Genomic DNA, 14,926 nt, shown 5'->3' with positions numbered 1-14,926 from the left:
GGTCATAAACCAAAATTCTGAAAAATCCAGGTTTTAAAATGGGAGAAGTCTTAAATGGATGAGTCTTAAAACAGGAGTTCCGCTGTACACCACACATTGTGATACACCACACATTGTGATACACCACACATTGTGATACACCACACATTGTGATACACCACACATTGTGATACACCACACATTGTGATATATATACAACATATTGTGATACAACACACATTGTCATATATAGGTCATTCTCAGAAACCTGTGCTGTTTTTGTGACATAGACATTCAAAAATAAATGTCAATGGAACTTAATGCACTTTAGTCATGTAATAGAGCACTTTAGCACACATTATATGCTGTAAAAAAAAATATAATTGACCAACCCATTTCCTTGCATTTGAAGAATAAAAATTCTATTTTTATCCCCGTGTCGGTTGTGACACGGAAACCAAAAGTAGCATAAAAAAGTGCTTCATGATAAAATACCTAAAAAAACCACTGCAAAATGTCTTTTAAATCATAAATAAAACACACCCAACAATAAAAAGTATAGGGATCATTGATAAAAAACACTACTAGCTCATTTTCCAATAACAATATAAGACAGTTTTGTATCCGCTCATTTGAAGTTTATTTTTCATTCAGTTCACCACCACAAAGACGCCAAATTTGAATAAATGTTAACCATTCAATCATATTCATGACACATAGCACATATTTTTGTACAATAATTGTAGTAATCTATATTTTAACACTTAATATAAGTGAAATGTGTCGGTTGGGACACAGAAACCGTGTCGGTTGTGACATGGAACCCATACTCAAAAAAACACCCAAAACAAAACAAAATCTCACAGAAAGGCACTTAATATGACTCTAGGGAACATAAGGTAAGAAGGAGCTCACTGAATGTATTTCAAATAGGTAATGATATTTAGGGTTATGTGGTAACACATAGTTCGCTATCACACATACAGGTATGACCTGCTGTGTCATTCCTGATGAAGGGAGACATCCATCATCAACACAATACACTAATTCTATGTAAATGTGTAGATAACGGCCCTGTGCTCCATCTTCATGGTGTAGTCCTCCTCCCTGAAGACACGCTGGATGTCGGTCTGGGGAATGAAAAATTCTGTGGCCTTGTGTGGCCATTTCCACTTCCCTTCCCCAACATCCTTCAGGTACACCCCCCAGTCTCCCTCTGGAGTCTTCTTCGTGATCTGAAACAGGTTAAGATTAATATTAAATCATAATGTGACGTTCTTGCACTGAAAGTAAAAACGGAAACATAATTAAAAACCTTCATTTTTTTTAATTAAAGTGTAAGTCAGTCACATTAAAACAAAAACACTGTTTTTCCTATCAGAATCAAAAATGCTGTTTGTCCTATCAGTCTCTTATTTACCTGGGCAACACACTGGACTGCTGTCTTGTCCTTTGGCACGGCAACCAACAGGAAGTCTCCTGGCTTTGTGCTGGCATAGTTGGAACAAGTTGAAGTATATAAATAGTGTTAAGGATAAAAGGCTCATTAAAACAATACCGACTGTGGTTGTAAAGTCAAATTATACTATAGTTCTGCATTAAAACTCGTAATAATAGCTGGCTTATTTATGTCACTTTTATGTGTGAGAGAGAGAGAGAGAGAGAGACAGAGAGAGAGGGAGACAGAGAGAGGTGGACTGAGAGAGAGAGAGAGAGAGAGAGAGAGAGAGAGAGAGAGAGAGAGATTTAAAGCATGTTGGCTAAATATCTTATAAAATGCTATTTATCAATTTAATACTTAAAAGCAGTTATTTTCATTCTCATATCATATTTTCATATAACTGTTATTCAACAATTGTGATTACTATTAATTTATTGTCATAACCTCTATTTTTATAATATTTTACAAAATCGTGATTTAATATCTTAATCTTAAGCATAGGTTTATGAACTCCTGCAAGCACTTCCAATTTTATAGGGGGATGCTTGCAAGTATTTACTACTTTTTTTTTTTATCCCATCACTAAGGTGAATGTTATCCAATTTCCAGTCAAATCATTTCAAATGAAAAGGATACGACAAAATGGCAAGCAGACGACGAAATGGTTTGGTCGCCATGTCAGGGCAGGACAGTTTTTCCCCTGTGTGTGCGTCCACATGATGCCTGGGAGATAGGGAGGCCTGGTGTGGTCTTCAGGGGGCAATCTTGGGGTGCAGACTTGATGAAGCTGCTGCCTGACATTGTAGCCCCCATGCTCAGGGTAGATAGAGTAAATGGGGCGCCGCAGAACTGAGGACAGGGCCAGAATCTGCCACATTCCCATGTAGGTGCTTGGCCTGAGGACATCCCTCACCTCCGTCTCAAAGATCCTGCCAATGGCGTCTGTGGTCAGACTTTCCCCTGTGAAGTGGTCGGAGTACTGAGCACAGAAGGTGGGCAAATCACCAATGGCAGGATGACCCGTTTCACCCAGATAATGGGACTTGTGGACGATCAGCTCTAAGGCTATTCTGGCCCTCATTTCTAGGTGGCGGTCCTCTGTTCCCCAGGCCAGGACAGATCCACATCGGGGCAGACAATTACCATCTCCATAGATGGCCATAGGAGTCAGGTGTGCAGGCCCATCAGATGGATACAGGTCCAATGATGGATTATCCACAGTCAACCCCCGCACCTGCAGGTGTCCCACTGCCACAGGAGTCAGCTGCTTTTCTTGTTCAGCAGCTGCAATCTCCAGTGTACTCCAGTCCTCCACTGCCTGAAGCGATTGCAAGAGGCCTTTGAATACACTGGGGGGTTGGGCTGAGCAAGGAGGCAACTCGTGAGGGGACCAGCATGAAGGGGCAACTGTTGGCTGGAGGCCTGAAGTGCCTGGGTCTGCTGAAGAGATGGGCGATACCTGGATGGAGCAGAAACAAACTTCCAATAAAAGTTTCTCTACATGTGTGTTTATTTGTGGTTGTGTGCGTGTGTGTGTGCGTGTGTGTGTGTACGCATACATTCATGTGTTGCTTGCGTGTTAAACACATATCCATGCTTGACTACGTTGCAAGCCCCTGGAGCAATTTTTTAACTAGTGCTTTTGTGAACAAGAAACAATTGACTAGTGGCTCTATCCCATCTCCCCCCTTCCCTCCGTCGCGATATGACCTTCGCGGTTGAAAACGACGTTAAACACCAAATAAAGAAAGATCCATGCATGCATAATGTTGCTTGGGGACGGTGGGGGTGGGGGGTTGGGTCTTTTTTCTTTCAGTGCATGTCGTTGAAATTTCAAAATAAACAACAGTATGTAGATTTATGTTTCTTAAGCCTATTTTCATGTTACTTAAGTACACGTGAAAAATCATATAATAAAACAAAATGAAACCGAAGAAAAACTTACCACAGGGCTAATAGCAGGGCTGGTCTCCACAGATGATGAAGGGACCAGATCCACTTCCAGAGGCGGCAAGGCGTCGTCGTTGTGGTGGATGACTTGCACATTGATGACATCTCCCACAGAGTGGATGGCAGGCAGGGTGATGACCGAGGGGGTGGGCTGGGGTGAAGGAGGGTCAGAGGGGGAGGGTGGTGGAAGGGGGGCCTCATCCTCCATGCTTTGAGGTGCAAGCTGAACTGAACTGGATGAAATGGATGGATTTGGAAATTGTTGAAGGAGAGGCAGAGAGTGTTTGGTGTTCTTTTGAGGACGTGACTGCTGCTGGAGATTATGAAATGTCCAAGAGCCCACCACCTGCTCTTCTGAACAATTGCCCACTCCATTCTGGCAAGACATACAAACACATGTAAGGTGGCGGCTTTGGATGGTATTCAGCTCTGTAGACCTTACAGAATGGAATGACCGCGTGCCTGGCACTGTCTTGGCTTGCTTTTCTGGACAATGTCTGGGGATATCTTCTTCTGCGACCCAGAAAAAAGATCGCAGAAAATGTGAACATCCTTCTGCTGGGGGCTGCTTGTTCAGAGAGGAAGTCTGAAGATATTCGTACATGTCCAAGGCATTGGCAATGATTGCCCTTTTGGACACTACAGCAGAAGTAGCATGGTGCTTGACAACTGCACTTTCCCCATCAGATGGACTCTTACCGTGCCTTGAACCAAAGAAATTTCTTTCTAAAGAGGCATTGAAGTTGGTAAGTGACAAAGAGATGTCCGCAAAAGGACCTTTCGACTTGTACTGAGAAGCACAGCCATCAGTCCATTGGACAATGTGGGAGATGTCCAGCCTTCGAGTCTCCCGCAGATGGGTCAGTGCCTTGCTGGTGAAGGCTTGCACTGCGTAATGGTCATGTTTCTTGTCGGGTGAAATGAACACCAGGGACTCAGTGGTGGTGTCACTGCACACAGGGCATTTGTAATAGGTGACTGTTGGATGAATAGTCACCTGGTCATAGTGCCAGTGTGCAGCCTGAATCTCTTCCTGGTACGTACAAGAAAAGTTCTCAGCGAAATCCATGACCATATACACACACCCAGATGGAAAAGGTTTGGTCTTCTTCATTTCAGCAAATTTCTTAAGCTGCCAATCTGCTCTGAAAAGATGTTGAGCCAAGAACTTCAACTCTTTGCGAAGTTCACCGATAAGTTGCTGAATGGTTCCTGTCTTGGTAGCAAGAATTTGGCGCGAAATGCGCTTACCTTTGGAGAGTACATTTTTGGATTCCCAGCAATGCCAGGTGAGTTTTCCAGCATGACCAAGAAGTGGGCTGACGTGAGCATCAAACAAGTGCAAGCCACAGTCAGCACATTCACCATAGCAGCAAGCTTTTTTCTTTGGATCGCACGTAATGAGTGCAACAGCATGCCGCTCATGGCGGATCCAGCAATGTCTGTTCTGCGCAGCCGCAACAGAATTGAGTGTTTCCAGCTTCAGCTTTGTGTTTGTGCAGTACACACAGAGACACTGCCTCAATTTTGCCTGTGCCATGAGACGAATGTTGGCTGGACGACACTTGGCAAACTTAGAAAAGCTCATTTTCTCACCACTGGAAATGAACTCTTGGTGAAGCTCTTTGAGTGGTCGACTCAGCACTGCTGCTGCTTTGCCACTTTTTTTGCTGACCAACTTTTTGTCAGGAATGGTAGTGGCCGACTCCTCAAAAAACTGCGCTGCAAGCGCATCGGCTGGATTTTGGGGGGGGGCTGTTGCTTTCTGCCCCTTCTCATGCCTTTTGATGGTGGTCCAGTGGACACCCATCATGGCACTTCTCTCTTTGAATGTCCCAATGCCTTTGCAGACACTGAGAAGAACACGCCTCGCCTGCCTGTCAGCTGAAAGTTGCCGATTTCTAAGACGCAGACAAGCGTTCACGAAGAGATGGCCCATTCGCTGATCAGGAAGAAGCGTGTTCATGGTACTGGCAAAGAGTTTTTTCTTCTTGGGGCTTGCCTTGTGGATTAGGGAAGCAACAGTAGAAACAAACTTCCGAGGACTCCTTGGAAGAGCAGATCTGGCCCTCTGCAGTGCCTTCCGTTGGGCCTCGGGGGACCGTTCTTCAAAATCTCTTTGAACTGTAAGTTGACCTAGTGACCTACTGCTTGTGCTAGCCTCACACTGAACTGCCTTACTGTTCTTCTGCCTATCCGCCTCCTTTTTCTTCTGATAAAGTTCTCTTCTCCTTTCATTCTTCTTTTCCCTAGTTTTCCAGTGCATTTTTTCTGCCTGCTTTCTCTTCTCCTCCCTCCATTTTGCTCTCTGAGTTTCCTCTGCTAAAACATCTGTCCTAGTGAGCATTTTTTGTTGCTGGCTAGCTTTCTTTCTCTGCCTCTCCTTTTGCTTTCTAAGTGTATTTTTGAGCCTTTGATCTGCCTTTATCTCTTCAGATAGATTTTGTCTGTAGGCTTTGCATTTTTCTTTGTTCTCAATCAAGTGCTTGTGATACTTGTCTGAGTCTTCCTTAATTTTCTGCCTGTAAGCTTTACACCTCTCAGCATGAGACAAAGCTGTTTTTTTAGGAGGGATTGGGATGTGGGTAGGGGTAGGGGTTGAAGATTCAGTTGCTGTAGGCTTTGCCCTTTTTTTTGCAAGTCGTCCACATCTGCGTGGTTCCATATTGGGATCTAGTGATCTTGGCGTCTCATGAATTCCTATATGGAATGGTGCAATGAGTGTAAATATAGAGGTCAACAATAACAACAGCAACCAAAAGCAAAATATCCAATCCCATGATTTGGTTTCTGTCACAACCGATCATAGACTAAAAGATTCATTAGTTTTAAAACAAAATTAGTAAGCATAACTAGGAGCATACAAACGGATTTTGTGACAAACTTTATTTTAAAACAATAAAGCAGCTTTGTTTCCCTTTAGATTAAAAGAAAATACAGCGAAACATGATTAGATGTCAGACGTACTTAGTTGTGACGAGAAACGCCGAACAGTGAGTTCCGCTCACGACCGAGCGCAGTTCTAAACTAAACGTCACAGCGAAAATGAGGATTAGCTTGCAACAGTATGTAATGTGAATCACTGAAGTCAGACAACGATTGTGTAGACAATCGCTTCTCAGACATCAACACAAGAACAAATGAAAATAGAGAAAGGGATAATTTATCATGACAAATGATCGGTCATGACAAGAAACCAAATTGATTACATTTCCTGTCTCGACCAATATGGTTTGAGTGTTTTACGGCCAACAGTTATTATGTGAGATAACTAACAGAATAGTAATATATTGGTTTGCATTTTTAATGGGACTGCCAAGTGATACATACTAATTAACATCATGAATAACAGACAAAACACGCGACATAGGTCTGTCCAAGTTACTGGATCTATCGGTCGAGACAAGATACCATAGAGCCGTGAATTCCCGTCACTACTAACACGCTCTGTCGGAATTTTTGCTATCTACGAGAACAAAACCCCAAACTACAGATAAAAAAACAAAATTCTACAACTATGTTGCAAATATGTTTGTAATTGTTCCAAATGAAATGCACTGAACATTTTTTTAAACAAAGAAAGAGAAATAAACTTTCTATGAGTGCGTCGGTCGGCACAAGATACCATAGTGCGTACGTTTCCGGTCTTGACCGCGACGTTGTACAACTTAAAATAAATCTACTTAGATTTCGTTTAATATTCCCGAACTGCATATGAACAACCACTTTCAGTATTTAAAGTAAATTATTTTCCTGTTCTTTTTTTGGGTGATTTGAAAGGGTCTTTTCTTAAAACTGACAAAACGTGTCCGCCGATAACAATCAAGAGTAGCAGACGACATTTGACAGAGTTGGCGAGTACGTGAAAACACATGCATTTCTAAGTACACAATGAGGTTTTAAGTTAATTTAAAGAACAACTGACGAAACAACAATACATTGGGAAGAGAATGTTACTTTTCAAACGATTAAGAATGAAGATAGAAGCCAGTAAACTCACCTTGAATAGATGCAGTCGGCACTAAGCACTCGGTCGCGACACTCACGCAACAAGCAGAAGACAAAAGAACAGCAGCTCAGGATTTATCATCACTGTGTTCTTTCGGCGGGAAAAATTAGATGCCAGGGATGTTTTCATTAATGAGTCAGCGCTGGGGGGAAAATCTCGGTAAGTGAATGTAGGTCATAGATTTCTCAGCCGCTTTTTGTTGATCGGTCGCGACGGTGAAAAACGGAAACGATGCTCCTCTTCAGGCAAAATTAATTACGTACGAGGATTAGAACAGCGGACGTCATCAATCGATGTATCTTAATGTTGCAATCGGTTTTCTTCATCTGTGTGTATTTAAGTGCACGCATTACAATGTTTAGTTGTTTGTGCATGAAGTTTTTAAATTTGGGCAAAACTCAGAAACCAAGCGTCGCGACCGCGATGGGTATTTAATGTGCCCCTTTTTTTACTTGTAGTAAATAAAAAACGTACTTTTTTCTTGATGTGATTGTAAAAGGATGACTGTGTATCAATTTGATGTACTTTATTTGTCAAAATATTAATGTTTGTGGTCACAATAACTATTTGTTTAAAGCAGGCACAATCATGTCACAAATCCGCCATGTTGGTTTGACCATATTTTGTGACTAGGATCGATATTTTTAACAAGAAAACCACAACAACTCACAGAATCATATAAAATTTGTTTCTTTAATACAAATGCAGTCAATAACAATCATTCATCTCAGTTTTTAATTCAATACAGCCAAATAATAGCTCGAGCAATTGGGTCACTATCATACCACACATGTTTTTGAGAATGACCTATATACACCACACATTGTGATACACCACACATTGTGATACACCACACATTGTGATACACCACACATTGTGATACACCACACATTGTGATACACCACACATTGTGATACAACACACATTGTGATACAACACACATTGTCATATATATACAACATATTGTGATACAACACATATTGTGATACAACACATTTTGTGATACAACACATATTGTGATACAACACATTTTGTGATACAACACATTTTGTGATACAACACACACAAACTGGGCCAAAAATATCAATTTAGGAATAAACTGTCACTTTCTACATTCTGTGTAAACACTGACATTTCGCTTGTGGCTTCCTGGCAAGTGGCCGAAAATTCCACGAAGCTAAGCTTTTGTCATTAACTCATTCGCTGCGCAGCTAAATTTCCCCTGTGTTCCCTGCCAACGCGCGATTTAGGGCCATTTTGAAAAAAATATTAAAAATCAACAACACAAGATAACCTTACATACCTTATGTTTTTGCAAAGTTTGAAACTTACTCTTTTAGAAAATATATGAAACATTTGAAAGTACATACCTTTTGTTGTCTTCATATCCACGCAAAATATCCAATTTGAAGCAAAACAAAAAAACTTTCTACGTCATGGGTTCATCATACACAATGTCATGATCGACACTTGCATTGCCCGAATCATCACCCAAATGATCGTCCATTGGCACAAAATCGTCACCAGAATCTAAAATATCATCTCCACTATCATCATCACTGAGGTCAAGATCAGAACCGTACTGAATAACACGTTCTAGCACTCTTTTCAAGTTACTACGTCTCAGCAGAACGATCCGCCATCTTGGAAAAGTCAAAACACGTGGGTCGCACACCGTCAACAAAATTTGTATTAATCCCAACAATTTAAGGGAAGGAACTGTTTACAGTGAATGGTACCACTGTAGACAGATAGAAGTTCATTGCAGGGGTTGTTTCCCTTGGTCAGCAGGACCGTTTACACCGTTAAAAATTCGTGATATCCGTCGGAACTCAAGTGCCGGCACGCAGCCAACGCTAAACACAGGTGTCGGAATTCCAGTTCCGACGCGCAGCGAATGAGTTAATTGTTTGTCTGTTCACTTAAAATACCTTTCTTGTTTTTTGATTCTGAATTTTGTAACGTTGGCAGTCTCTTTGTTTTTGGATTTGTGTAAACACTGTTTAATTCACAAACAACTTTTCCTTCAAGCAGAATGGAACAAGAAAGACATTGTTCGATATGTTCTAAGGCCCCCCCAAAAAATAGGTGTGGTTACGGTAACATAGCCAAAAAAATAGGGTAGGTAGGTAGGCAATCACTTTTTTTTTTTAAAACTTTTTTTTCTAATGTGTACAAATTAAACCTACTTGACAGGGAAATAAGTGTGCGACATGGGCGCTTTCGCTTTCATTGCGTTTTTTGCACTCGGTTTTTGTTTTTGGTTTTTTTGACAAATGTAATAAAAAGTTATAGGATCGGCCCCTAAAAATAGGGTAGGTCGGGTTACCGTAACCACACCTATTTTTTTTTTAGGCCTAATTCAAGATATCAACATCTATCTTATTTGCTAACTGTTAGTACCTTTGCTAAACAATTCGACATTTCAATACTGGATCGTTTTAACGGGTAGGATAATTATGCAATACGCATTCAGATTAAATGTTTTCTTGCAGTAAAATGAGAAAGTGACAGTGTTTCTTGCAACTGCAAACCAAAATTCCACCAGCCAAGAAGCACAGGCAAACAGGTAAAATACAAACAACAGCATAAATAACCCATCACAAGCAAACTGCCTGCAGACAAAATTGAACTAAATGCCTGGTGGTGGGGGGTGGGGGTGGGTGTGGAGGAGGGGGGGGATTGAGGAGGGGGTGGGGTGGGGTGGGTAGGGGGGTAGTTTTGTAGGAAAAGGGTGTGAACTGGTCAGTTTAGGATTTCTATGTACCCGGTGCATACTTTTAAAGGCTAAACATAGAATAAAGTAAATAAAACTCAAAATTCATTCAAATAATATCAAAGCCTATAACCGTTTTCACATGCAATGAATAATACAAACATGCGATACCAAGAAAATTAACACTGAGCCACAAAATAGTCAGAAACAATTAGAAAAAAAAATCAAAAAGGTCTTCTCACCAACAACCCAAACAAAAAAAACAAAAAAATAACATGCAGGCAGAACAAATATTCAGGGACCATAGACGATGTTCTGAAATAAATGTGTCAGGTTTGTTATGGTTGTGAAAGAGGGAATACTCTTTCAGTGTGTGACATTATTGACCAATCACTGTGAGAGGTGTGTGACATTATTGACCAATCACTGTGAGAGGTGTGTGACATTATTGACCAATCACTGTGAGAGGTGTGTGACATTATTGACCAATCACTGTGAGAGGTGTGTGACATTATTGACCAATCACTGTGAGAGGTGTGTGCCTCAAACACGTGGACAAGGAGCACATGTGGAAAGCTTGCCTCACTGAAAGCAAAAGTATTCATTCTTTCTCAAGCCATACAAACCCGACAGAGTTAATTCCAAACATAGTCTATTAACGCTAGACCTGGGAACCCTTGTTTTGCACTTGGAGTATTCTCAAACAAACTTGGTGTATTTTCAAAAATATGTCATGAATCCTGAACCGAAAAAAAAAAGAAGAAAAAAAAGAATCCGGATTTCCGGCATATACCGGAAGAATCCCACCCATGCCTTAGTGACAACGGGAGCTATTTCTGGAGTGCGTCTATTTTCCCACTCACCTCTCTCATTACCCTGGCCTCCTCGTCATCTTTGTCGATGCTGGAGACGGAGCCTTGACGCGACGAGAAGAAGCCGCCGGGGCTGCCAGGGGAAGCTAACTCCGGGGAGGAAGCAGGTTGACCGGTCTCTGCGTCGCAGACCAGGATGACCATACGGTCGTTGACGCTGCGTAGCGCCCGCACTGCCTCCTGGTGGCTGGCTCCCAGCAAACTCTGACCGTTCACCTGTGGAGGGAATTAACAATAATAAATAAAAATAAAAATAAAACGTTCTTCTATTCACCTCCAGGTAGCAGTCTCACTGTGATTTTCAAAAAGCACTTGACATTAAATTAAAAATTTCACACACACAAATAAAGTCAAGCAATTACAAAGCACTTATCATTAAAGTAAGATTTAAAATAGAATAAAGATTTAACACAGGCTTTAGGGGAAAAACAAAACAAACAAGTCGCGTAAGGCAAAATTACTACATTTAGTCAAGCTGTGGAGCTCACAGAATGAAACTGAACGCACTGCATTTTTTCACAATGACCGTAGTCCGTAGAAGGCAGTGAAATTGACGAGCCTGTTTAGTGTGGTAGTGGTTGCGCTAAAAAAAAAAATGGGTCAACATAGGTGGGGTAGAAAGTGTTAACAGGGTAAGGTTATAAACGTTTTGCTACCAACCTCTCAATCCCACCTCCAAATACAAGAGCGATAGGTAAATAAAAAGAGAGACAAACATATAAAAATGTGCACTGTGTAAAGTTATACCTCCAGAATTCGAAGACCTGGCTTCAACCGTCCGTCTCTTGCTACAGCACCATCTTCATTGATCTGAAAAATAACATGGCAACATTGTGTATATATTATACGTGGGTGTGTGCTATTTACAATATCATGGCAACATTGTGTATATATTATATGTGGGTGTGTGCTATTTACAATATCACTGCAACATTGTGGATATATTATATGTGGGGGTGTGCTATTTACAATATCACGACAACATTGTGGATATATTATACGTGGGTGTGTGCTATTTACAATATCACGGCAACATTATAGATATATTATACGTGGGTGGGTGCTATTTACAATATGACGGCAACATTTAAGAATAAGAATAAGAATAAGAATACTTTATTATCTCATAGAGAAATTCAGGCGTGGTACATAACAATAATATAAACAAGACATTGATTTTACACAAGGCATACAGCACTATATAACAGGATATATTATACGTGGGGGTGTGCTATTTACAATATCACGGCAACATTGTGGACATATTATACGTGGGTGTGTGCTAATTTACAATATCACGGCAACATTGTGGATATATTATACGCGGGGGTGTGCTATTTACAATATCACGGCAACATTGTGGATATATTATACGTGGGGGTGTGCTATTTACAATATCACGGCAACATTGTGGATATATTATACGTGGGGGTGTGCTTTTTACAATATCACGGCAACATTGTTGTTGTACTATTTACATTATGTCAATGACACAGACATCTGCAAATCTACACTCAAATGTGTCAACATTCAATATTGTTACCAAGCCTTAGTCTTCGGTCATTTAACTCATTTTCTTCCAGGTACGGATATATCCGTACCCACTCATTTGGCTCTATCTGACCACGTACGGATATATTTGCTAAGACTGTTAGCTTCAGTCGCTTCCTGTAACATCGATCTAATGCCTGCATTCCAGAGTGTTGATACACACTTTTTACACAGCTACTACAATTCTGAGTGACCTGCTGCAGCACAGCTGGTCTCAGCTAAAAAAAAAATTGGTCAACATCGGTGGAGTAGAAAGTGTTGAGCAAATTGTTTTGATCTGATGCATTGCTCTGACCCCGGACCGTTCAAATGTCCAATTGTTTTGCCACATTTGTTTCTGGCCAAGACATTTTGACCGATGTATATTTTGAATAAATAACCAGTGAACAATGTGTGCGACTCACCCTAGAAATGAAGATCCCCTCGTCGCTTTTGTCCATGGGCCCGGCGGCCACGTTCTTGGCCCCTCCCTTGATGCTCATGCCCAGCTTCTCGGTCGGCGTCTTCGTTATCACAAACTCCTGTCGACAAACACGGCGCTCGTATCGTTGATCAGTCAGTCTATGGCATGTGGTTTTCTTTTATGACTTCTCTTTTCTTAGTATACAACGTAATGTTAAGATCTCTCTCTCTTTCTCTCTCTCTCTCTCTCACGCGCGCACACACACGCACACCCAGAGACAGATCCAAAGATTTTTTTTTGTAATGTGAAGACGCACACATAAACCACACACATAAACATGATCATGTAAACACACATGCACATATAAAGACACACACGCACGCACACATGCATAAAGATTGACACACCCACACACACAATCTTCAGTTGGTTCATACCTGTGATTTTGCAATAGCACTGTTTCACAATATGAATTAATGATAAATACATACATGTACACAAGCATGCCATTTTCAGCCATCCATATTACTTTGTTTTGTTAGCTGTTAATTTGAAAAGTTTATCTTAAAAAGAAACACAGCAAACTTAACCGTAAAACGAAGAAATTTCACGCCAGGCATGATGTTTATTGCTGACATTCCATGAGATAAGTATACATGTGACAGGGTGACGCAGTAGTTCCCCTTTCATAGAAGCTGCTCTGCACTGAGAGAGTTGTCTACCGCCCTACAGCGTGAGCTATTTATAGTAATTAGAACTATTTTTCTTTTGCGTGGGTTAGACACACCTGTCAGAGGTGGGGACCATTTTGTGATAGTCTGACTGCTGTTGTCTCCTGGTATGCTCTTGCAAACGTTGGAATTCACCAACAGCAGATTTTAATAGGGCTATCTATAATTTAGCAGGCATGGGAATTGATTTAAGGTAAAATCTCTGAAAACTAGGGGGGTCCGGGGGAATTTTGTTCAAATCTAGATTGAAATCTGTGCAATCTGGTGCATTCTGGGAGTATGTTTCATGAATTTTACACAGCAAAAACCCTGACCAAATTTAATACATGTTTTGTATTGCCAAAACCCAACGATCATTTTAATCCTTTAACCGAATTCAACTGGTTTCAACATTACGATCGCCCGCTTTGCGTTCGCCACTTGTAGATTCTTTCAAACTGTTTGCAAAAGTGACTCAAGTGTGCGGAATCTCACTGAGCGAAGGGACGGTTTTATGGCAGACATTGGTCAAACACATGTACTAGGCAGATTGTCTTTCTCGATTTGTTTTTCTCTGAAGACAAATTTGTTTAATCTCTGAAATGTGTAGCTTTTCTCAGAAATCCTTGGATCCCAGGAGAACTCCCATGCCTGATCCTTAGTCCTGTTTGCCTGGCCTTGCCTCCAAATGTGATTTAGTCACTCATTTTGCTTGTTTGTTTGTTTGTTTAACGCCCAGTCCACCACGAAGGGTGATATCAGCGCGGTGCTGCTTTGACATATAACGTGCGCCACACACAAGACAGAAGTCGCAGCACAGGCTTCGTGTCTCACCCAGTCACATTATTCTGACACCGGACCAACCAGTCCTAGCACTAACCCCATAATGCCAGACACCAGGCGGAGCAGCCACTAGATTGCCAATTTTAAAGTCTTAGGTATGACCCGGCCGGGGTTCGAACCCACGACCTCCCGCTCACTGGGCGGACGCCTTACCACTAGGCCACCGTGTTGCGGTTTAGTGACTCATGCACTTGGTTACATCTTCATACAGTTAAATTACATGTTTTAGGAGTTAGTGCTGCCAAAATAAGTTACAAATTACAGCAAGCAATAACGTTGAACAAATGATGTCAGTTATCACAAAGAAGAGGAAGTTTAGCATGTTTCAAACATGATGGTTTGCATACGTACAACACATTTTATACGACACAAAGCCAATAAACTGAAAACTGAAGAATGTTAATCATTATCATTAGACCAGTGAAATAGCATTTTAGAAATTTGACACAAAG

The 14,926-nt window shown here is 41.1% G+C and overlaps 2 protein-coding genes and 1 long non-coding RNA gene across 16 annotated transcripts in view; all 3 read right to left on the bottom strand.

Annotated features, from left to right (window-relative positions):
* The window catches only part of LOC138980426 (protein scribble homolog), a 142,762-nt gene that overhangs the window by 64,467 nt on the left and 63,369 nt on the right, over window positions 1-14,926 (bottom strand). For all 14 annotated transcript variants that reach the window (XM_070353294.1, XM_070353303.1, XM_070353307.1 and 11 more), the window contains 3 exons: window positions 12,923-13,039; window positions 11,715-11,777; window positions 10,959-11,183 (listed from right to left, as the gene is read on the bottom strand). In XM_070353294.1, the coding sequence (XP_070209395.1) occupies window positions 10,959-11,183; window positions 11,715-11,777; window positions 12,923-13,039 (405 nt within the window). The remainder of the gene's footprint in view (window positions 1-10,958; window positions 11,184-11,714; window positions 11,778-12,922; window positions 13,040-14,926) is intronic.
* LOC138980425 (uncharacterized) lies at window positions 231-8,188 on the bottom strand. The gene is made up of 3 exons (XR_011460321.1): window positions 7,371-8,188; window positions 1,400-1,469; window positions 231-1,214 (listed from the first exon to the last, which is right to left on the bottom strand). It is a non-coding gene; the product is annotated as an uncharacterized lncRNA (long non-coding RNA).
* Window positions 2,040-4,439, bottom strand: LOC138980727 (uncharacterized). Its single transcript, XM_070353631.1, has 2 exons — window positions 3,366-4,439; window positions 2,040-2,879 (listed from the first exon to the last, which is right to left on the bottom strand). Exons 1-2 carry the CDS (start codon window positions 4,437-4,439, stop codon window positions 2,040-2,042), a joined length of 1,914 nt encoding a protein of 637 aa, XP_070209732.1.

Source organism: Littorina saxatilis, linkage group LG11, assembly GCF_037325665.1.
Source record: "Littorina saxatilis isolate snail1 linkage group LG11, US_GU_Lsax_2.0, whole genome shotgun sequence".
NCBI classification, from domain to species: Eukaryota; Metazoa; Mollusca; class Gastropoda; order Littorinimorpha; family Littorinidae; genus Littorina; species Littorina saxatilis.
This window is presented reverse-complemented; position numbering and strand designations above follow the sequence as displayed.

Excerpts from the sequence above, each read along its gene's own strand:
- LOC138980727 (XM_070353631.1), bottom strand. The coding sequence starts at position 4,439 with ATGGATTTCGCTGAGAACTTTTCTTGTACGTACCAGGAAGAGATTCAG. Across the intron at positions 2,880-3,365 it reads GCCCTGCTATTAGCCCTGTG|GTATCGCCCATCTCTTCAGC; the intron begins GTAAGTTTTTCT and ends TGCTCCATCCAG.